The sequence below is a fragment of the Oncorhynchus clarkii genome, chromosome 17 (assembly GCF_045791955.1).
Source record: "Oncorhynchus clarkii lewisi isolate Uvic-CL-2024 chromosome 17, UVic_Ocla_1.0, whole genome shotgun sequence".
NCBI lineage: Eukaryota > Metazoa > Chordata > Actinopteri > Salmoniformes > Salmonidae > Oncorhynchus > Oncorhynchus clarkii.
The window spans coordinates 12,115,409-12,138,745 of record NC_092163.1 but is presented as its reverse complement, the minus strand read 5'-3'; the positions used below and the strand labels follow the sequence as shown (position 1 = coordinate 12,138,745).

The window sequence follows — 23,337 nt, the reverse complement described above, 5'->3', positions numbered from 1 at the left end:
AACCGAAATGTGAATCACAGGGAATTTTCACATCACCAAGTCACTTTCAATTCAATTTCCTCAACCGTCTGGGGGAGTTGAAATATAATTGACCCCAATGTAATATCCTCTGTAAATACTACTGCACATGACTCATACATATGATACAGTCTGGAGTACATGACGGCTACAGTCTTTAGTGGCTGCAGACATATTCAGCTGTAGGACTAACACATGCTACGTAAAGTCTGAGGGGACATTTTCAGCTGTAGATTGGAGATTGCCCAGGGACAAGTGAACTCCCAGAGAGCTCCAGAAAACCCCCGATACGTCCCAAATTGCACCCTATTCCATATGTAAGGGTACTTACTACTTTTGACCAGCGCCCACAGTGCACTACTTTTGACCAGAGCCCTATGTAGGGAATAGGGAGCCATTTGGGATACAGACCCTTTTCTTTAATTTTCACTCTAGTAAACCTGCTTAGGAAATGTCTTTAAGTAGGAGCTCCCCCATAGGGAATCATATTAATATCTGTACTTTCTATCTGTACTGCAAACCAGCCTCTCCACACGGGTTCCTCCTGTTTCTCAAAGGGGCTTTTTCATATATATATATATATATATATATATATGTGTGTGTGTGTATGTTTTTGTATTGAGATTTTTGTTATAAAGTGTGTGGAAAGTGTTTGGTTTTTAAAGGAAGTGAGAACATCATTTTTGAGGAAGTTTTAGTTGATAGTTCCATTTTCTGGGTTTTTGGACTGGGTTTTTGGGTTTTTGCCCAGTTGGGAGGCTACATTACGGCCACATATGACAATGTCCCAACACCAGACGTTGAAAATGTCCGCATATTTAACATTCATTTCCGGAATTACAGTAGCCTTTGAAGTTGGGCTATTTTAAATCCCCAAATTAGCTGAGAAAGCTTTTCTGAGAAGTTGAGTTGGTATTTTTGAGAAGCGACTAGATACTTATTTGCATTGTAGATAGAAGGGGAGCGTGGAAAGACTTGTCGACTTGAAGTTGCCCTAAAGAGCTATGTTGTTCAGGTGAATACAGGCTACTTTGTAATGGATGTGTTTTCTGAGGTAAACATTTCTATTTGCAAAGAGGCCAGTCTCGAGGACCATTTCCTCTGTGTTTCTGAGGTAAACATTTCTCTTTGCAAAGAGAGGCCAGTCTCGAGGACCATTTCCTCTGTGTTTCTGAAGTAAACATCTCTCTTTGCAAAGAGAGGCCAGTCTCGAGGACCATTTCCTCTGTGTTTCTGAGGTAAACATTTCTCTTTGCAAAGAGAGGCCAGTCTCGAGGACCATTTCCTCTGTGTTTCTGAGGTAAACATCTCTCTTTGCAAAGAGAGGCCAGTCTCAAGGACCATTTCCTCTGTGTTTCTGAGGTAAACATTTCTCTTTGCAAAGAGAGGCCAGTCTCAAGGACCATTTCCTCTGTGTTTCTGAGGTAAACATTTCTCTTTGCAAAGAGAGGCCAGTCTCAAGGACCATTTCCTCTGTGTTTCTGAGGTAAACATCTCTCTTTGCAAAGAGAGGCCAGTCTCGAGGACCATTTCCTCTGTGTTTCTGAGGTAAACATTTCTCTTTGCAAAGAGAGTCCAGTCTCGAGGACCATTTCCTCTTCTGGAGTGTTTCTGATATTGCTGCATATTTTTCACAGTCACAAGATTGGTGGCATAACGCCTCACATTTTCAGTGTAACAGTACCACACACACACTCTATATGAAAGGTATTTATTGAAGTGTGTGTGTGTGTGTGTGTGTGTGTGTGTGTGTGTGTGTGGTGTGCGTGTGCGGCGCTGCCGCGCATACCAAAGACTCTCGCAGCTCATTCAGCATGGCTACACACACACACACACACACACACACACAATGCATGTGACCAGCATTCCTTCAGTCGAAGCCATGAAAGAGAGCGAGAACAGAAATAGGCAGAGGGAGGGAGGGAGGGAGAGAGAGAGAGAGAGAGAGAGAGAGAGGGGTGGGCACGCCGTAATGTTCAGGAAAAACAATGTTCAGGTATGAGTTAAAAGCACATTGTAAAATGTTGAAAGCACTTTAAGCGTCAAATAAAAGACACAGCTCTTATCCAAGGTTGGTACTTTCTGCAACGTACTCAGTGTGCTCTAAGTCACAGGAGGTTGGTGGCACCTTAATTGGGGAGGACGGGCTCGTGGTATTGGCCGGAGCGGAATCAGTGAATAAGTGGAATGGTAACAAATACATCCAACACGTGGTTCCCAGGTTTTGATACCATTCGCTCCGTTCCTCCCCTCAGCAGCCTCCTGTGCTCTAAGTATACTCTAAGTATACACATGAATACATGTGCGTTGAGGCAAGAAGTAATGTGGCTTAAACAGTTGATATGAGACATATCGCAGCTTGGAGCAGACCTGGGTTCAGATACTATACCTCCAGCCGTGTTCCTGTAGTGTTTGTAGCCAGCGTCCGTGGTTCGTAACAGGAAGCGGGGCTGGCACAGGGATCAGCGCTTTTTACATCTAGGTAATTATGTAAGAGCTTTAACGACACAGCAGGGGATCCTGACTGACGACTGAGGCTGCCCCACAGAGTGCCTGATCACCGCGACCACCTCAACACATGATGAAGGATCCAGCAGCACGTGTCATGTGTGGCCTGCTAACCTACGGCAGGCCAGTTTAATTAGTCATGTCTGACGAGGCAGATGGGTAAGGAGGAGACTGATGTGTGAACTGATTTGAGATGATCGTTTGCCAAAGATAGTGGATAAATGAAGATGTCCCACTCAGGCCGTTTACATATCTGAGAAAATGGTCAGTTCCGGACTGGTCTGCTTCACGGGGTGGCTTTCCCATAGGCACCAATGCATTGGCAGCTGGGTCTGGTCTGTTTAGTTCATTGGCTGTATATAAACCAGAATAGATTAGGGAGTGGGATGTCTCTCTTGCTCTGCCGTCTCTGGGTTTACTTCTGGAGCTCCATGTTCTCATTCTTTAGTGTCACCTCATAGTTGATGTTTCAGTATCCCAACCTTACAAACAGAGGCTTACTTTAGCATTGTAGCTATTGTATTACAAGCAGAGGCTTACTTTAGCATTGTAGCTATTGTATTACAAACAGAGGCTTACTTTAGCATTGTAGCTATTGTATTACAAACAGAGGCTTTCTTTAGCATTGTAGCTATTGTATTAGCCTGGTTCCTCTCTAGGTTTCTTCCTAGGTTTTGACCTTTCTAGGTAGTTTTTCCTAGCCACCGTGCTTCTACACCTGCATTGCTTGCTGTTTGAGGTTTTAGGCTGGGTTTCTGTACAGCACTTTGAGATATCAGCTGATGTACGAAGGGCTATATAAATACATTTGATTTGATTTGAAATTTGATATTACAAATTGTAATGTAAGTGCTGCTGATTTTCATCAGTACAGGAATGCTTATTACTGAATGTTTCCCCCATTACTGACCAGCTCTCCTCATTACCCAAAAGGCCAGTTCCATGGCTGTTACGTCATAGCCTTGCAGAGATGGCATGTTTCTCTGCAGGGAAAAAGAGATAGAAACAGCTGTAGTTAACCGATAGATGGAGTCTGTGTGCGTGCGTGCGTGTGTGTCTGTGTGTGTGTGCGTGCGGTGTGAGAGAGAACGATTTGTCAGATAGCAGTTGATTGAGTGTGTATGGGAGCCATAGCTCATCTGAGTTGGCCCCATGTGGGAGAAATAGCCAGTAAAACGAGGGCCAGATTTAAAGTGATGTGTTCAGTGCTGCTGCTAAGGTTCACCAGGGGACCAGTACAGTAAATGACAATAGGGATGGAGGATGGAGGGAAGGAGGGAGGGAAGGGTAGTGCCAGTGTGCAGGTAGAATTTGAGAAATGAACAGATTTCCCCCCTGGAGTGAGAGATGAGGGGAGGAGGAGAGGGAGAGTGGGTATGCCTGAGCAGCTGTGGTGTGAGAGATATGAAGTTGAAAGGAGATTGGAGAATGGGGGGGTGCAGGCCAGATGAAGTATCTCCCTTTCTCCCCTGTGGTAAAGGACATGGGGTAAATGGAATGAGCCGGTATGAGGTGTACAGTATGACAAATGGACCAAACCATCCCTTGTAGGTGGGGGTGGTTCAGTCAGAGTTCCAGCCTCAGTCCCTCACTCCATTGCCCCAGCCCTCCTACCTGCAATGATGGATAGCCCGAACGTTTACCCTTTTACCTGCTTACATTCTCTCTCGCTGAGCGATTGGGGCCGAGAGGGGCGAAGGGGGTTGAGAAGGGGGTTTAGTAAGCGACCGCGTGTCAGGCGAACCGGGCTTGGCCTCCCCAAAGCACACTGTAGGAAAAGACAGATTCCCCCTAGTGATCGATAACCAAGCACACACGCGCGCACACACCCTAATGGCTTAGCTTCCTAGCCTCACCATCCCTGGGCTATTAATTGTCCATTTCCCCATCTTTTCCTCTCTAAGAGCCCCCTGCTCTGTCCCCACAGAGTTAAACACAGACTGAGATTAAAGAGAGAGAAGTCCTTTAAACGCAAGAGGGAGAGAGAGGGAGAGAGAGGGGGAGAGAGGGAGAGAGAGGGAGAGAGAGGAAGAGAGAGGGGGAGAGAGGGAGAGAGAGGGGGAGAGAGGGAGAGAGAGGAAGAGAGAGGGAGAGAGAGAGAAAATGAAGGGCAGTAGAAAGAGAGAGAGGAAATGAAGGGCAGTAGAAAGAGAGAGAGGAAATGAAGGGCAGTAGAAAGAGAGAGAGGAAATGAAGGGCAGTAGAAAGAGAGAGAGGAAATTAAGGGCAGTAGAAAGAGAGAGAGGAAATGAAGGGCAGTAGAAAGAGAGAGAGGAAATGAAGGGCAGTAGAACGAGAGAGAGGAAATGAAGGGCAGTAGAAAGAGAGAGAGGAAATGAAGGGCAGTAGAAAGAGAGAGAGGAAATGAAGGGCAGTAGAAAGAGAGAGAGGAAATGAAGGGCAGTAGAACGAGAGAGAGGAAATGAAGGGCAGTAGAAAGAGAGAGAGGAAATGAAGGGCAGTAGAAAGAGAGAAAGGAAATGAAGGGCAGTAGAAAGAGAGAGAGGAAATGAAGGGCAGTAGAAAGAGAGAGAGGAAATGAAGGGCAGTAGAAAAAGAGAGAGGAAATGAAGGGCAGTAGAAAGAGAGAGAGGAAATGAAGGGCAGTAGAAAGAGAGAGAGGAAAGAAACTAGGGATCAGGAGAGAGAGGGGGAGAGAGGACAGAAACTAGGGATCAGGAGAGAGAGGGGGAGAGAGGACAGAAACTAGGAATCAGGAGAGAGAGGGGGAGAGGAATCGGAATGAGACAAAGAGATAGAGAGAAGAACAGAGGAACAGAAGTATTTATTTCTCCTCATGTGAATCATATTCACCCCCCGGTTTCATTATACAACATGTTTTTTTATACTTTTGAATGCAGAAATGCCTTATTAAATCCAGTGATTCGCAGATCAGAGAACAACCCTGTTGATTTAGCCAGAGGCCTGCTGTGCTGTTGGGCTCAACACTTTTCTATTTCAAATAGAGACAGTTAAAAGATGAAGACAACAGATTTAATGCGTTTGGATTTGGGCTTTCCTGCGATTCCAACCGTGTCCCTTCTTCTCATGTCTCTCACGGCCCACGCAAAGCCAGGGATATCTGCTGCTCCAGGGCTAACATGTGCTCTTTTTAAACTACACTCCTCTCTCTTTCTATTCTCTCTCTCTCTCTTTCTATTCTCTCTCTCTCTCTCTCTTTCTATTCTCTCTCTCTCTCTCTCTCTCTCTCTCTCTCTTTCTATTCTCTCTCTCTCTCTCTCTTTCTATTCTCTATCTCTCTCTCTCTCTCTCTCTCTCTCTCTCTCTTTCTCTCCTCTCTCTCTCTCTCTCTCTCTCTCTCTCTCTCTCTCTGGATATTTGAAGGTGATCGGTAGTGTAGGGCAGCTGTTACATAGAGGATTAACATCTTCTAACGTGTATTACCTCAGCCGGTATAACACAGCAGCTGTGAACCGCCACACACACACACACACACACAGAGGAGAAGAGAGGCGGTGACCCAGTTGTGGCAGCAGGTGGGTTGGAGGTGATTTGAACGAGGTTGAGGTTTAAGAGAATCAGTGGGTGTAATGAAGAGGGTACTTTCGCTATTTGCACATATGATGCAACACTGTACATAGTCAAACTTTTCTGAGTGTAATGTTCACTGTTCATTTCTGATGGTTTATTTCCCCTTGCTTATTTACATTTTTGTGGATTGTCTATTTCACTTGCTTCTCAATGTAAACACGTTTCCCCATGCAAATAAAGCCAATTGAATTGAGAGATTGTTAAAAGACAGCTGTACCTTTTGTGAGTGAAATGTTTACTGTTCATTTACATTTTCAGGGTTTTTGTTTTGTTGTTTCTTCTCATTTTTGTTTATCGTTTATTCCACTTGCTTTGGCAATGTAAACATATGTTCCCCATGTCAATAAAGACCATTTTAATTGAATTGAATTGAATTTAGAGAGAGAACTGACAGTAAGAGTGTTTTGCAAACGATTAGAAAGATCTATCATAAATCTCTCAAAAATGCCCACCCCTCCCCTCTCTCCACCCCCCTACCCCTCTCTCTCCGGCCCTCCCTCCTCTTCTGTCTCCCTACTTGTCTCTGTCTCAGTCTTCCACCTCTGTAATAGGCTCAGACACAAGGTGTTTGCAGAGAGAAGAGGTTGATGTGCTGATAACAGGCTGGCTTTAGGGGAGAGAAATGCATTTCCTTACCGAGCAGTGCGCCTCTCTCGGTCTCTCCTTTTCACCTCTCTCTCTCTCTCTCTCTCTTGACGTCTGGCTTTTCTCGCTCCTTGCTCCCTCTCTTCTCTCTCTCTATCCTTTTCACTGCACTTCTCTCTCTCATTTGCTCACTTTCACTCATTCTCTGCCTGAATCTCCTGCTCTGTCAATGTCTTGCTCTCCATTTCTCTCTCACTCTCTCTCTATCACCCCCCTCTCTCTTTCTATCACCTCACTCTTGCTCTCTCTCACTCTCGTTCTCTCTCTATCCTCTCTCTCAATCACCTCTCTCGCTCTCTATCACCTCTCTCTCGATCTCTATCACCTCTCTCTCTCTCTCTCTCTCTCTATCACCTCTCTCTCTCGCTCTCTATCACCTCTCTCTCTCTCTATCCTCTCTCTCTATCACTTCTCTCTCTCTCTCTCTCTCTATCATCTCTCACTTCTCTCTCGTTCTCTCTTGTTCTCTCACTTCTCTCGCTCTCTCACTTCTCTCTCGTTCCCTCACCTCTCTCTCTCTCACTTCTCTCTCGCTCTCTCAACTCTCTCTCGCTTCTCTCTCGCTCTCTCACCTCTCTCTCTATCACCTCTCTCTCTCACCTCTCTCACTTCTCTCTCTCTCACCTCTCTCTCTCTATCACCTCTCTCTCACCTCGCTCGTTCTCTCACCTCTCTCTCGCTATCAGCTGTGACTGTAAACAGAGAGACACATGAAGCCTCAGCTTGTACTGGAGCTCTATATCCTCTCCCACCGCTGTTGTTATTTGCCCTTCCTCTCTCACACACACACACACATTTGCTCTCCTCCCTCGCTCTCCGCCTGTCTAGCGAAGTGTGTGTGTTTCACGGCGTCTGAGCCAGGTAGGCAGAGGAAGCTCTCTCGCCTGTTCCATTTGATGCGTCGGGGAACATTTCAGTGAAGCGAGTGCTCCGAGGTGCGGCAGAACTCTCCCGCATGTCAACGCTCTCCTCTCCTCCTTGTCATCCCCCTCTCACTCTCTCCATCCCTCACTCTCTCCATCCCTCCCTCTCTCTCAGCTTGTTCTGGTGGAAAGATGGGAAAGTTGTACATTCAGATCTTGGCTCAAAGCACACAAACAGGGGCTGCAAACACACACACACACACACACACACACACACACAAACACACACGGCAGCGACACACACACTGCCTCCTTTTCACACGCCACACTATTGTAATTCCATAATATCACGTGGCTCCGAAAAATGTGGAATAAGAGAATACGTGTGTTCCCTGAATGCTTACACACACAAACACACACGACACCCACACACCACACACACACACACAGAATCACATTCCGGTGCTTTATCCCCCTTGGTAATCTGTTTACGGGATGACAGGCTCGTCAGGGGAAAAGTTAATTGAAATCGGTACTAATCTGATGATGACACGCACACAGCCACAGAAAGTAGTCCTCATCCCCGTCGTCACCGTGGCGATAGGCCCAGTCAGCCAGTCAGGTTGCACCTTGTTGTGTTGTGGCAGGGAGCGGAGGGAGTCAATAAGTTAATGCTACTTAATTTCATGCCTCTTGGTTCTGTTAAGCTGCTTGGTGTGTGTGGCATGTTGATTGGTAATCTGACATTTGATATGTGCCTCACTGGCTCCCTCACCACAGATCTGGTTCTGCTTGTTTGTGCCCCCCTATCCCCTCCCCCCCTCTTCTCTCATTATCTATCCTTCTCTTTCCTCCCATCTTCTCCTTTCCTTCTCTCTCTCTTTCCCCTTTCCTCCACCTCTGTCCGTTTCCTCCCCTCTTTCCTTCTCCTCTTTCCTCCCCCTCCTCATTCCCCCTTCTCTCTCATTTACTCCATTCTTCCCTTCTCGCATCATTGTAAATAAGAATTAGTTCCGAACTAAATTACGTTCAAATAAAAACCAACAACAATGAAACTAATCTGCTCTCTCCGTCTCCTCTTCTCACAGGATGGCTACTATTCCCACCGCCCCAAGGAGAAAGTCAGAGTGGACAGCAACAATGAGAACTCTGTGCCCAAAGACTTTGAGAACATAGACAATAGTAACTTTGGCGCCCGTTCGCAGCCCCAGCGCCAGCCTCCAGGGGGCGCTGACAGTAACAAACGCAGGGAGAGGCTGCAGGAGAAGGCCCATGCCGAACAGGCAACCTGGAAGGATAACGTTCCAATTTTCAGCCGGAGCTCCAACGAGGTCCTCCAGTACGGACGAGCCGTAGCCCAGAATGGCTCACTTCCTGTGGGCCCGAAAGCGGTTGGAGCCGGGGTGGGCTCCAGGAACCACCACAGCCGCTCTTCACAGCCACAGAGCCAGGGTCAGGCTCAGACTTACCCACAGTCGCAGTCCCACCCCCAGACTCAACATAGACACCAACACCAGCATCAAACCAGGAAGCAGGCGACTGCGGCTCCATTGGAGGTTGTTTACGACCAGCCGCCCAAGTGTGAGATCAGTGGGAAGGAAGCAATTTCGGCTCTGTCCAGAGCCAAGACCAAGGAGTGCCGGCAGCAGATAGCTGAAGTGTACTGCAGACACAAGGAAGGTCAACTGATGCCTGAGAAGGTCACCCGCTACTGTCGCATAGAGGGTGAGTTAGTAGATATAGTGTTACTGTCCCATAGAGGGTGAGTTAGTAGATATAGTGTTACTACTGTTACTGTCCCATAGAGGGTGAGTTAGTAGATATAGTGTTACTACTGTTACTGTACCATAGAGGGTGAGTTAGTAGATATAGTGTTACTACTGTTACTGTCCCATAGAGGGTGAGTTAGTAGATATAGTGTTACTACTGTTACTGTACCATAGAGGGTGAGTTAATAGATATACTGTTACTGTCCCATAGAGGGTGAGTTAGTAGATATACTGTTACTGTCCCATAGAGGGTGAGTTAGTAGATATACTGTTACTGTCCCATAGAGGGTGAGTTAGTAGATATAGTGTTACTACTGTTACTGTACCGTAGAGGGTGAATTAGTAGATATAGTGTTACTACTGTTACTGTCCCATAGAGGGTGAGTTAATAGATATACTGTTACTGTCCCATAGAGGGTGAGTGAATAGATATACTGTTACTGTACCATAGAGGGTGAGTTAGTAGATATAGTGTTACTACTGTTACTGTACCATAGAGGGTGAGTTAGTAGATATAGTGTTACTACTGTTACTGTACCATAGAGGGTGAATTAGTAGATATAGTGTTACTACTGTTACTGTACCATAGAGGGTGAGTTAATAGATATACTGTTACTGTCCCATAGAGGGTGAGTTAGTAGATATACTGTTACTGTCCCATAGAGGGTGAGTTAGTAGATATACTGTTACTGTCCCATAGAGGGTGAGTTAGTAGATATAGTGTTACTACTGTTACTGTACCGTAGAGGGTGAATTAGTAGATATAGTGTTACTACTGTTACTGTACCATAGAGGGTGAGTTAGTAGATATAGTGTTACTACTGTTACTGTCCCATAGAGGGTGAGTTAGTAGATATAGTGTTACTACTGTTACTGTACCATAGAGGGTGAGTTAATAGATATACTGTTACTGTCCCATAGAGGGTGAGTTAGTAGATATACTGTTACTGTCCCATAGAGGGTGAGTTAGTAGATATACTGTTACTGTCCCATAGAGGGTGAGTTAGTAGATATAGTGTTACTACTGTTACTGTACCGTAGAGGGTGAATTAGTAGATATAGTGTTACTACTGTTACTGTCCCATAGAGGGTGAGTTAATAGATATACTGTTACTGTCCCATAGAGGGTGAGTGAATAGATATACTGTTACTGTACCATAGAGGGTGAGTTAGTAGATATAGTGTTACTACTGTTACTGTACCATAGAGGGTGAGTTAGTAGATATAGTGTTACTACTGTTACTGTACCATAGAGGGTGAATTAGTAGATATAGTGTTACTACTGTTACTGTCCCATAGAGGGTGAGTTAATAGATATACTGTTACTGTCCCATAGAGGGTGAGTTAATATATATACTGTTACTGTCCCATAGAGGGTGAGTTAGTAGATATAGTGTTACTACTGTTACTGTACCATAGAGGGTGAATTAGTAGATATAGTGTTACTACTGTTACTGTCCCATAGAGGGTGAGTTAATAGATATACTGTTACTGTACCATAGAGGGTGAGTTAGTAGATATAGTGTTACTACTGTTACTGTACCATAGAGGGTGAGTTAGTAGATATAGTGTTACTACTGTTACTGTACCATAGAGGGTGAGTTAATAGATATACTGTTACTGTACCATAGAGGGTGAGTTAATAGATATAGTGTTACTATTGTTACTGTACCATAGAGGGTGAATTAGTGGATATACTGTTACTGTCCCATAGAGGGTGAGTTAATAGATATACTGTTACTGTCCCATAGAGGGTGAGTTAGTAGATATAGTGTTACTACTGTTACTGTACCATAGAGGGTGAATTAGTAGATATAGTGTTACTACTGTTACTGTCCCATAGAGGGTGAGTTAATAGATATACTGTTACTGTACCATAGAGGGTGAGTTAATAGATATACTGTTACTGTACCATAGAGGGTGAGTTAATACTGTAGATATACTGTTACTACTGTTACTGTACCATAGAGGGTGAGTTAATAGATATACTGTTACTGTCCCATAGAGGGTGAGTTAGTAGATATAGTGTTACTACTGTTACTGTACCATAGAGGGTGAATTAGTAGATATAGTGTTACTACTGTTACTGTACCATAGAGGGTGAATTAGTAGATATAGTGTTACTACTGTTACTGTCCCATAGAGGGTGAGTTAATAGATATACTGTTACTGTCCCATAGAGGGTGAGTTAATAGATATACTGTTATTGTCCCATAGAGGGTGAGTTAGTAGATATAGTGTTACTACTGTTACTGTACCATAGAGGGTGAATTAGTAGATATAGTGGTACTACTGTTACTGTCCCATAGAGGGTGAGTTAATAGATATACTGTTACTGTACCATAGAGGGTGAGTTAGTAGATATAGTGTTACTACTGTTACTGTACCATAGAGGGTGAGTTAGTAGATATAGTGTTACTACTGTTACTGTACCATAGAGGGTGAATTATTAGATATAGTGTTACTACTGTTACTGTCCCATAGAGGGTGAGTTAATAGATATAGTGTTACTACTGTTACTGTCCCATAGAGGGTGAGTTAATAGATATACTGTTACTGTCCCATAGAGGGTGAGTTAATACTGTAGATATACTGGTACTACTATTACTGTACCATAGAGGGTGAATTAGTAGATATAGTGTTACTACTGTTACTGTACCATAGAGGGTGAGTTAATAGATATACTGTTACTGTCCCATAGAGGGTGAGTTAGTAGATATAGTGTTACTACTGTTACTGTACCATAGAGGGTGAATTAGTAGATATAGTGTTACTACTGTTACTGTCCCATAGAGGGTGAGTTAATAGATATACTGTTACTGTACCATAGAGGGTGAGTTAATAGATATACTGTTACTGTCCCATAGAGGGTGAGTTAGTAGATATAGTGTTACTACTGTTACTGTACCATAGAGGGTGAATTAGTAGATATAGTGTTACTACTGTTACTGTCCCATAGAGGGTGAGTTAATAGATATACTGTTACTGTACCATAGAGGGTGAGTTAATAGATATACTGTTACTGTACCATAGAGGGTGAGTTAGTACTGTAGATATACTGTTACTACTGTTACTGTACCATAGAGGGTGAGTTAATAGATATACTGTTACTGTCCCATAGAGGGTGAGTTAGTAGATATAGTGTTACTACTGTTACTGTACCATAGAGGGTGAATTAGTAGATATAGTGTTACTACTGTTACTGTACCATAGAGGGTGAATTAGTAGATATAGTGTTACTACTGTTACTGTCCCATAGAGGGTGAGTTAATAGATATACTGTTACTGTCCCATAGAGGGTGAGTTAATAGATATACTGTTATTGTCCCATAGAGGGTGAGTTAGTAGATATAGTGTTACTACTGTTACTGTACCATAGAGGGTGAATTAGTAGATATAGTGTTACTACTGTTACTGTCCCATAGAGGGTGAGTTAATAGATATACTGTTACTGTACCATAGAGGGTGAGTTAATAGATATACTGTTACTGTACCATAGAGGGTGAGTTAATACTGTAGATATACTGTTACTACTGTTACTGTACCATAGAGGGTGAGTTAATAGATATATTGTTTCTACTATTACTGTACCATAAAGGGTGAGTTAATACTGTAGATATACTGGCACTACTGTTACTGTACCATAGAGGGTGAGTTAATAGATATACTGTTACTACTATTACTGTACCATAAAGGGTGAGTTAATACTGTAGATACTATTACTACTATTACTGTACCATAAAGGGTGAGTTAATACTGTAGATATACTGTTACTACTATTACTGTACCATAGAGGGTGAGTTAATAGATATACTGTTACTGTACCATAGAGGGTGAGTTAATAGATATACTGTTACTGTACCATAGAGGGTGAGTTAATCGATATACTGTTACTGTACCATAGAGGGTGAGTTAATAGATATACAGTTACTGTACCATAGAGGGTGAGTTAATAGATATACAGTTACTGTACCATAGAGGGTGAGTTAATAGGTATACTGTTACTGTACCATAGAGGGTGAGTTAATAGATATACTGTTACTGTACCATAGAGGGTGAGTTAATAGATATACTGTTACTGTACCATAGAGTGTGAGTTAATAGATATACTGTTACTACTGTTACTGTACCATAGAGGGTGAGTTAATACTGTAGATATACTGTTACTACTATTACTGTACCATAGAGGGTGAGTTAATACTGCAAATATATTCTTACTACTATTACTGTACCATAGAGGGTGAGTTAATAGATACACTGTTACTACTGTTACTGTACCATGCAGGGTTAGTTAATAGATATGTTACTACTGTTACTGTACCATAGCTGTACCATATAGTGTGAGTTAATAATGTCGATATACTGTTACTACTGTTACTGTACCATAGAGGGTGCGTTAATACTGTAGATATACTGTTACTGCTATTACTGTACCATGCAGGGTTAGTTAATAGATATAATGTTACTACTGTTACTGTACCATAGAGGGTGAGTTAATACTGTAGATATACTGTTACTACTATTACTGTCCCATAGAGGGTGAGTTAATACTGTAGATACTGTTACTACTAGTACTGTACCATAGAGGGTGAGTTAATACTGTACATATACTGTTACTACTATTACTGTACCATAGAGGGTGGTAATACTGTAGATACTGTTACTACTATTACTGTACCATAGAGGGTGAGTTAATATTGTAGATACTGTTACTACTATTACTGTACCATAGAGGGTGAGTTAATACTGTAGATACTGTTACTACTATTACTGTCCCATAGAGGGTGAGTAAATACTGTAGATATACTGTTACTACTATTACTATACCATAGAGGGTGAGTTAATATATATACTGTTACTACTGTTACTGTAGAGGGTGAGTTAATACTGTAGATATACTGTTACTACTATTACTATACCATAGAGGGTGAGTTAATATATATACTGTTACTACTATTACTATACCATAGAGGGTGAGTTAATATTGTAGATACTGTTACTACTATTACTGTACCATATAGGGTGAGTTAATACTGTAGATATACTGTTACTACTATTACTGTACCATAGAGGGTGAGTTAATACTGTAGATATACTGTTACTACTATTACTATACCATAGAGGGTGAGTTAGTAGATATACTGTTACTGTCCCATAGAGGGTGAGTTAGTAGATATAGTGTTACTACTGTTACTGTACCGTAGAGGGTGAATTAGTAGATATAGTGTTACTACTGTTACTGTCCCATAGAGGGTGAGTTAATAGATATACTGTTACTGTCCCATAGAGGGTGAGTGAATAGATATACTGTTACTGTCCCATAGAGGGTGAGTTAGTAGATATAGTGTTACTACTGTTACTGTACCATAGAGGGTGAATTAGTAGATATAGTGTTACTACTGTTACTGTCCCATAGAGGGTGAGTTAATAGATATACTGTTACTGTCCCATAGAGGGTGAGTTAGTAGATATAGTGTTACTACTGTTACTGTACCATAGAGGGTGAGTTAGTAGATATAGTGTTACTACTGTTACTGTACCATAGAGGGTGAATTAGTAGATATAGTGTTACTACTGTTACTGTCCCATAGAGGGTGAGTTAATAGATATACTGTTACTGTCCCATAGAGGGTGAGTTAATAGATATACTGTTACTGTCCCATAGAGGGTGAGTTAGTAGATATAGTGTTACTACTGTTACTGTACCATAGAGGGTGAATTAGTAGATATAGTGTTACTACTGTTACTGTCCCATAGAGGGTGAGTTAATAGATATACTGTTACTGTACCATAGAGGGTGAGTTAGTAGATATAGTGTTACTACTGTTACTGTACCATAGAGGGTGAGTTAGTAGATATAGTGTTACTACTGTTACTGTACCATAGAGGGTGAGTTAATAGATATACTGTTACTGTACCATAGAGGGTGAGTTAATAGATATAGTGTTACTACTGTTACTGTACCATAGAGGGTGAATTAGTGGATATACTGTTACTGTCCCATAGAGGGTGAGTTAATAGATATACTGTTACCGTCCCATAGAGGGTGAGTTAATAGATATACTGTTACTGTCCCATAGAGGGTGAGTTAGTAGATATAGTGTTACTACTGTTACTGTACCATAGAGGGTGAATTAGTAGATATAGTGTTACTACTGTTACTGTCCCATAGAGGGTGAGTTAATAGATATACTGTTACTGTACCATAGAGGGTGAGTTAATAGATATACTGTTACTGTACCATAGAGGGTGAGTTAATACTGTAGATATACTGTTACTACTGTTACTGTACCATAGAGGGTGAGTTAATAGATATACTGTTACTGTCCCATAGAGGGTGAGTTAGTAGATATAGTGTTACTACTGTTACTGTACCATAGAGGGTGAATTAGTAGATATAGTGTTACTACTGTTACTGTACCATAGAGGGTGAATTAGTAGATATAGTGTTACTACTGTTACTGTCCCATAGAGGGTGAGTTAATAGATATACTGTTACTGTCCCATAGAGGGTGAGTTAATAGATATACTGTTATTGTCCCATAGAGGGTGAGTTAGTAGATATAGTGTTACTACTGTTACTGTACCATAGAGGGTGAATTAGTAGATATAGTGTTACTACTGTTACTGTCCCATAGAGGGTGAGTTAATAGATATACTGTTACTGTACCATAGAGGGTGAGTTAATAAATATACTGTTACTGTACCATAGAGGGTGAGTTAATACTGTAGATATACTGTTACTACTGTTACTGTACCATAGAGGGTGAGTTAATAGATATATTGTTTCTACTATTACTGTACCATAAAGGGTGAGTTAATACTGTAGATATACTGGTACTACTGTTACTGTACCATAGAGGGTGAGTTAATAGATATACTGTTACTACTATTACTGTACCATAAAGGGTGAGTTAATACTGTAGATACTATTACTACTATTACTGTACCATAAAGGGTGAGTTAATACTGTAGATATACTGTTACTACTATTACTGTACCATAGAGGGTGAGTTAATAGATATACTGTTACTGTACCATAGAGGGTGAGTTAATAGATATACTGTTACTGTACCATAGAGGGTGAGTTAATCGATATACTGTTACTGTACCATAGAGGGTGAGTTAATAGATATACAGTTACTGTACCATAGAGGGTGAGTTAATAGGTATACTGTTACTGTACCATAGAGGGTGAGTTAATATATATACTGTTACTGTACCATAGAGGGTGAGTTAATAGATATACTGTTACTACTATTACTGTACCATAGAGTGTGAGTTAATAGATATACTGTTACTGTACCATAGAGTGTGAGTTAATAGATATACTGTTACTACTGTTACTGTACCATAGAGGGTGAGTTAATACTGTAGATATACTGTTACTACTATTACTGTACCATAGAGGGTGAGTTAATACTGCAAATATATTCTTACTACTATTACTGTACCATAGAGGGTGAGTTAATAGATACACTGTTACTACTGTTACTGTACCATGCAGGGTTAGTTAATAGATATAATGTTACTACTGTTACTGTACCATAGCTGTACCATATAGTGTGAGTTAATAATGTCGATATACTGTTACTACTGTTACTGTACCATAGAGGGTGCGTTAATACTGTAGATATACTGTTACTACTATTACTGTCCCATAGAGGGTGAGTTAATACTGTAGATACTGTTACTACTATTACTGTACCATAGAGGGTGAGTTAATACTGTACATATACTGTTACTACTATTACTGTATCATAGAGGGTGGTAATACTGTAGATACTGTTACTACTATTACTGTACCATAGAGGGTGAGTTAATATTGTAGATACTGTTACTACTATTACTGTACCATAGAGGGTGAGTTAATACTGTAGATACTGTTACTACTATTACTGTCCCATAGAGGGTGAGTAAATACTGTAGATATACTGTTACTACTATTACTATACCATAGAGGGTGAGTTAATATATATACTGTTACTACTGTTACTGTAGAGGGTGAGTTAATACTGTAGATATACTGTTACTACTATTACTATACCATAGAGGGTGAGTTAATATATATACTGTTACTACTATTACTATACCATAGAGGGTGAGTTAATATTGTAGATACTGTTACTACTATTACTGTACCATATAGGGTGAGTTAATACTGTAGATATACTGTTACTACTATTACTGTACCATAGAGGGTGAGTTAATACTGTAGATATACTGTTACTACTATTACTATACCATAGAGGGTGAGTTAATATATATATACTGTTACTACTGTTACTGTACCATAGAGGGTGAGTTAATACTGTAGATACTGTTACTACTATTACTGTACCATAGAGGGTGAGTTAATATTGTAGATACTGTTACTACTATTACTGTCCTATAGAGGGTGAATTAATATTGTAGATATACTGTTACTACTATGACTGTACCATATAGGTTGAGTTAATACTGTAGATACTGTTACTACTATTACTGTACCATATAGGGTGAGTTAATACTGTAGATACTGTTACTACTATTACTGTACCATAGAGTTTGAGTTAATACTGTAGATACTGTTACTACTGTTACTGTACCATAGAGGGTGAGTTAATACTGTAGATACTGTTACTACTATTACCCTCCCATAGAGGGTGAGTTAATACTGTAGATATACTCTTACTACTATTACTGTACCGTAGAGGGTGAGTTAATAGATACACTGTTACTACTATTACTGTACCATAGAGGGTGAGTTAATAGATATACTGTTACTGTACCATAGAGGGTGAGTTAATACTGTAGATACTGTTACTACTATTACTGTACCATAGAGGGTGAGTTAATACTGTAGCTATATTGTTACTACTATTACTGTCCCATAGAGGGTGAGTTAATACTGTAGATACTGTTACTACTATTGCTGTACCATAGAGGGTGAGTTAATACTGTAGATACTGTTACTACTATTACTGTACCATATAGGTTGAGTTAATACTGTAGATACTGTTACTACTGTTACTGTACCATAGAGGGTGATTTAATACTGTAGCTATATTGTTACTACTATTACTGTACCATAGAGGGTGAGTTAATACTGTAGATACTGTTACTACTATTACTGTACCATAGAGGGTGAGTTAATACTGTAGCTGTATTGTTACTACTATTACTGTACCATAGAGGGTGAGTTAATACTGTAGATACTGTTACTGTACCATAGAGGGTGAGTTAATACTGTAGATATACTGTTACTACTGTTACTTCACCATAGAGGGTGAGTTAATAGATATACTGTTACTGTACCATAGAGGGTGAGTTAATACTGTAGATATACTGTTACTACTGTTACTTTACCATAGAGGGTGAGTTAATAGATATACTGTGAACAGTTTGGTATACTGGGTGTGTACCATAGAGCGTGAGTTAATACTCTAGATATACTGTTACTACTATTACTATACCATAGCGGGTGATTTAATACTGTAGATACTGTTACTACTATTGCTGTACCATAAAGGGTGAGTTAATACTGTAGATACTGTTACTACTATTACTGTACCATAGAGGGTGAGTTAATACTGTAGCTATATTGTTACTACTATTACTGTACCATAGAGGGTGAGTTAATACTGTAGATACTGTTACTACTATTACTGTACCATAGAGGGTGAGTTAATACTGTAGCTATATTGTTACTACTATTACTGTACCATAGAGGGTGAGTTAATACTGTAGCTATATTGTTACTACTATTACTGTACCATAGAGGGTGAGTTAATACTGTAGATACTGTTACTACTATTAATGTACCATAGAGGGTGAGTTAATACTGTAGCTATATTGTTACTACTATTACTGTACCATAGAGGGTGAGTTAATACTGTAGCTATATTGTTACTACTATTACTGTACCATAGAGGGTGAGTTAATACTGTAGCTATATTGTTACTACTATTACTGTACCATAGAGGGTGATTTAATACTGTAGATACTGTTACTACTATTACTGTACCATAGAGGGTGAGTTAATATTGTAGCTATATTGTTACTACTATTACTGTACCATAGCGGGTGAGTTAATACTGTAGATACTGTTACTACTATTACTGTACCATAGAGGGTGAGTTAATACTGTAGATACTGTTACTACTATTATTGTACCATAGAGGGTGAGTTAATACTGTAGCTATATTGTTACTACTATTACTGTACCATAGAGGGTGAGTTAATACTGTAGATACTGTTACTACTATTACTGTACCATAGAGGGTGAGTTAATACTGTAGATACTGTTACTACTATTACTGTACCATAGAGGGTGAGTTAATACTGTAGCTATATTGTTACTACTATTACTGTACCATAGAGGGTGAGTTAATACTGTAGATAATGTTACTACTATTACTGTGCCATAGAGGGTGAGTTAATAGATATATTGTTATTTTACCATAGAGAGTGAGTTAATACTGTAGATACTGTTACTACTATTACTGTACCATAGAGGGTGAGTTAATACTGTAGCTATATTGTTACTACTATTACTGTACCATAGAGGGTGAGTTAATACTGTAGCTATATTGTTACTACTATTACTGTACCATAGAGGGTGAGTTAATACTGTAGATAATGTTACTACTATTACTGTGCCATAGAGGGTGAGTTAATAGATATATTGTTATTTTACCATAGAGAGTGAGTTAATACTGTAGATACTGTTACTACTATTACTGTACCATAGAGGGTGAGTTAATACTGTAGATACTGTTACTACTATTACTGTACCATAGAGGGTGAGTTAATACTGTAGATATACTGTTACTGTACCATAGAGGGTGAGTTAATACTGTAGATATACTGTTACTGTACCATAGAGGGTGAGTTAATACTGTAGATATACTGTTACTACTATTACTGTACCATAGAGGGTGAGTTAATAGATACACTTTTACTGTCCCATAGAGGGTGAGTTAATTTATATACAGTTACTGTACCATAGAGGGTGAGTTAATAGATATATTGTTATTTTACCATAGAGGGTGAGTTAATACTGTAGATACTGTTACTAATATTACTGTACCATAGAGGGTGAGTTAATAGATATACTGTTACTGTACCATAGAGGGTGAGTTAATAGAAATACTGTTACTGTACCATAGAGGGTGAGTTAATAGATATACTGTTACTGTACCATAGATGGTGGGTACATTGTGTAGACTTTACTGTAGAGATATAGGCCCGGTCCAGAAACACGCCCTAACTCCTATCCCCTATTGACTGTATAGGTTGAGGATGAAACTGGATAGGTTGAAGCAGTATGATAGTAGGTCCACTTTGCCCTCTGATCAGATCTACATTAATGCCATATGCTCTTGGGGGATGTGGGGAAGGGGTTGTTCCTGGATGGGCCAAAGTGTGGGAGAAAATATTTGGCCCGTACAGTTGTTTCTGGACTGCGGCCTTTTGTAGCTCAGTTGGTAGAGCATGGCATTTGTAAGGCCTGAATTGTGGGTTTGATTCATAAAATGTATGCACGCGTGACTGTAAGTCACTTTTTGATAAACGTGTCTGCTAAATGACATATATTATAGAAAACTATCACTTAGCTATGCTCACATTGCAAAGGTTTAGAGGAATTGAGGCTGGTTGGTAGTTTGGGGAATGATTGGATAGTTTGGGAATAGTTTGGGCATACTGGGTGTGAACAGTTTGGGTATACTGGGTGTGAACAGTTTGGGTATACTGGGTGTGAACAGTTTGGGTATACTGGGTGTGAACAGTTTGGGTATACTGGGTGTGAACAGTTTGGGTATACTGGGTGTGAACAGTTTGGGTATACTGGGTGTGAACAGTTTGGTATACTGGGTGTGAACAGTTTGGTATACTGGGTGTGAACAGTTTGGTATACTGGGTGTGAACAGTTTGGTATACTGGGTGTGAACAGTTTGGTATACTGGGTGTGGTACACTCGCATATTTGACCAGATACTCTTTCATATCATATAAAAACAATTGCTAGAACATTCTGTTTGTTAGTCAATCATAGTAATAGTGTAATCATCGTGTGACAGCTTGATAGAGGCTCCTTTGAAACATGTTGTTTGTTTTGTCGTCATGGTCTGTGTATGTACTGTCAATGTCTGAGTCCCAAATGGCTCTAATCCCTTTATCGTCCACTTCTTTAGACCAGGGCTCATAGGGTTCTGCTCAAAAGTAGTGCACTATGTAGGGAATAGGGAGCCATTTAGAGCGTATACCATCACTTTTTACAGCAGGAAAATACAATATGCCCTGAAGCTGAAATAAAATCTGTTTTGACTTAGGCACACAAACACAACCATTTATGCACACACGCACGCACGCGCACACACACACACACACACACACACACACACACACACACACACAAACACAAACACTCACGCACATTTATGCACACACACACACACACATTTATGCACACACACACAGATACACACACACAGATACACACGTACACACACTCACACTACACTTTCTGTTGTTTTACTGCTAATAATTCCAATTCATATCAAAGTCAGGCAAGAAATGTGTTTCTTGGCTGATGAGAAATTTGTGCGAGAAAATGGAAGACACTTTTTGTATTTACACCAAATTGCTTTCCAATTTTCATTCTGGCCACAGAAATGCATGTTTACACACACACACACACACACACACACACACACACTTACAACCACACACAGGCAGACGGATACACACAGGAACGCACACTCTCTTTCTTACTCACAAACACACACACACACACCGCACACACACACACACCGCACACACACTTTTCCAAGTAGACTGGTTGAACATCTGCAGGTTGGCAGAAGACTCCTGTAAACAAAATCTGTGAGCTTGCCACCATCGGTGAGGACCACGCATCAATGTTTAAAGAAACAACACACACACACAGAGGAGTGTATGGAGGACATGTGGAGAAAAGGAGAAAAAAGGCAGAACGATACATGGACATCTGGCCAGACATAACCAGACACTGTGCACCCACAATGACTGTGTAACCTTGTAGGCTACTGCTTGTCTATCTGAGACAATTCCAATGGTTGCGTCTGAAATTGCACCATAGTCACTTATAAGTGCACTACCTTTGAATAGGGCGCCAACACACCTTGACTGCACCTTGTGAGTCCACCATGACTGCACCTTGTGTGTCCACCTTGACTGCACCTTGTGTGTCCACCTTGACTGCACCTTGTGTGTCCACCTTGACTGCACCTTGTGAGTCCACCTTGACTGCACCTTGTGAGTCCACCTTGACTGCACCTTGTGAGTCCACCTTGACTGCACCTTGTGAGTCCACCTTGACTGCACCTTGTGAGTCCACCTTGACTGCACCTTGTGTGTCCACCATGACTGCATCTTGTGAGTCCACCATAACTGCACCTTGTGAGTCCACCATGACTGCACCTTGTGAGTCCACCATGACTGCACCTTGTGTGTCCACCATGACTGCATCTTGTGAGTCCACCATAACTGCACCTTGTGTGTCCACCATGACTGCATCTTGTGAGTCCACCATAACTGCACCTTGTGTGTCCACCTTGACTGCACCTTGTGTGTCCACCATGACTGCATCTTGTGAGTCCACCATAACTGCACCTTGTGTGTCCACCATGACTGCACCTTGTGAGTCCACCTTGACTGCACCTTGTGAGTCCACCATGACTGCACCTTGTGAGTCCACCTTGACTGCACCTTGTGTGTCCACCATGACTGCATCTTGTGAGTCCACCATAACTGCACCTTGTGAGTCCACCATGACTGCACCTTGTGAGTCCACCATGACTGCACCTTGTGTGTCCACCATGACTGCATCTTGTGAGTCCACCATAACTGCACCTTGTGTGTCCACCATGACTGCATCTTGTGAGTCCACCATAACTGCACCTTGTGTGTCCACCTTGACTGCACCTTGTGTGTCCACCATGACTGCATCTTGTGAGTCCA

The 23,337-nt window shown here is 41.1% G+C and overlaps 1 protein-coding gene across 1 annotated transcript in view; it reads left to right on the top strand.

Moving 5' to 3' along the window:
- Window positions 1–23,337, top strand: part of LOC139369581 (xylosyltransferase 1-like) — a 131,288-nt gene that overhangs the window by 55,928 nt on the left and 52,023 nt on the right. The window contains exon 2 of the mRNA XM_071108830.1: window positions 8,675–9,311. Within this exon, the coding sequence (XP_070964931.1) occupies window positions 8,675–9,311 (637 nt within the window). The remainder of the gene's footprint in view (window positions 1–8,674; window positions 9,312–23,337) is intronic.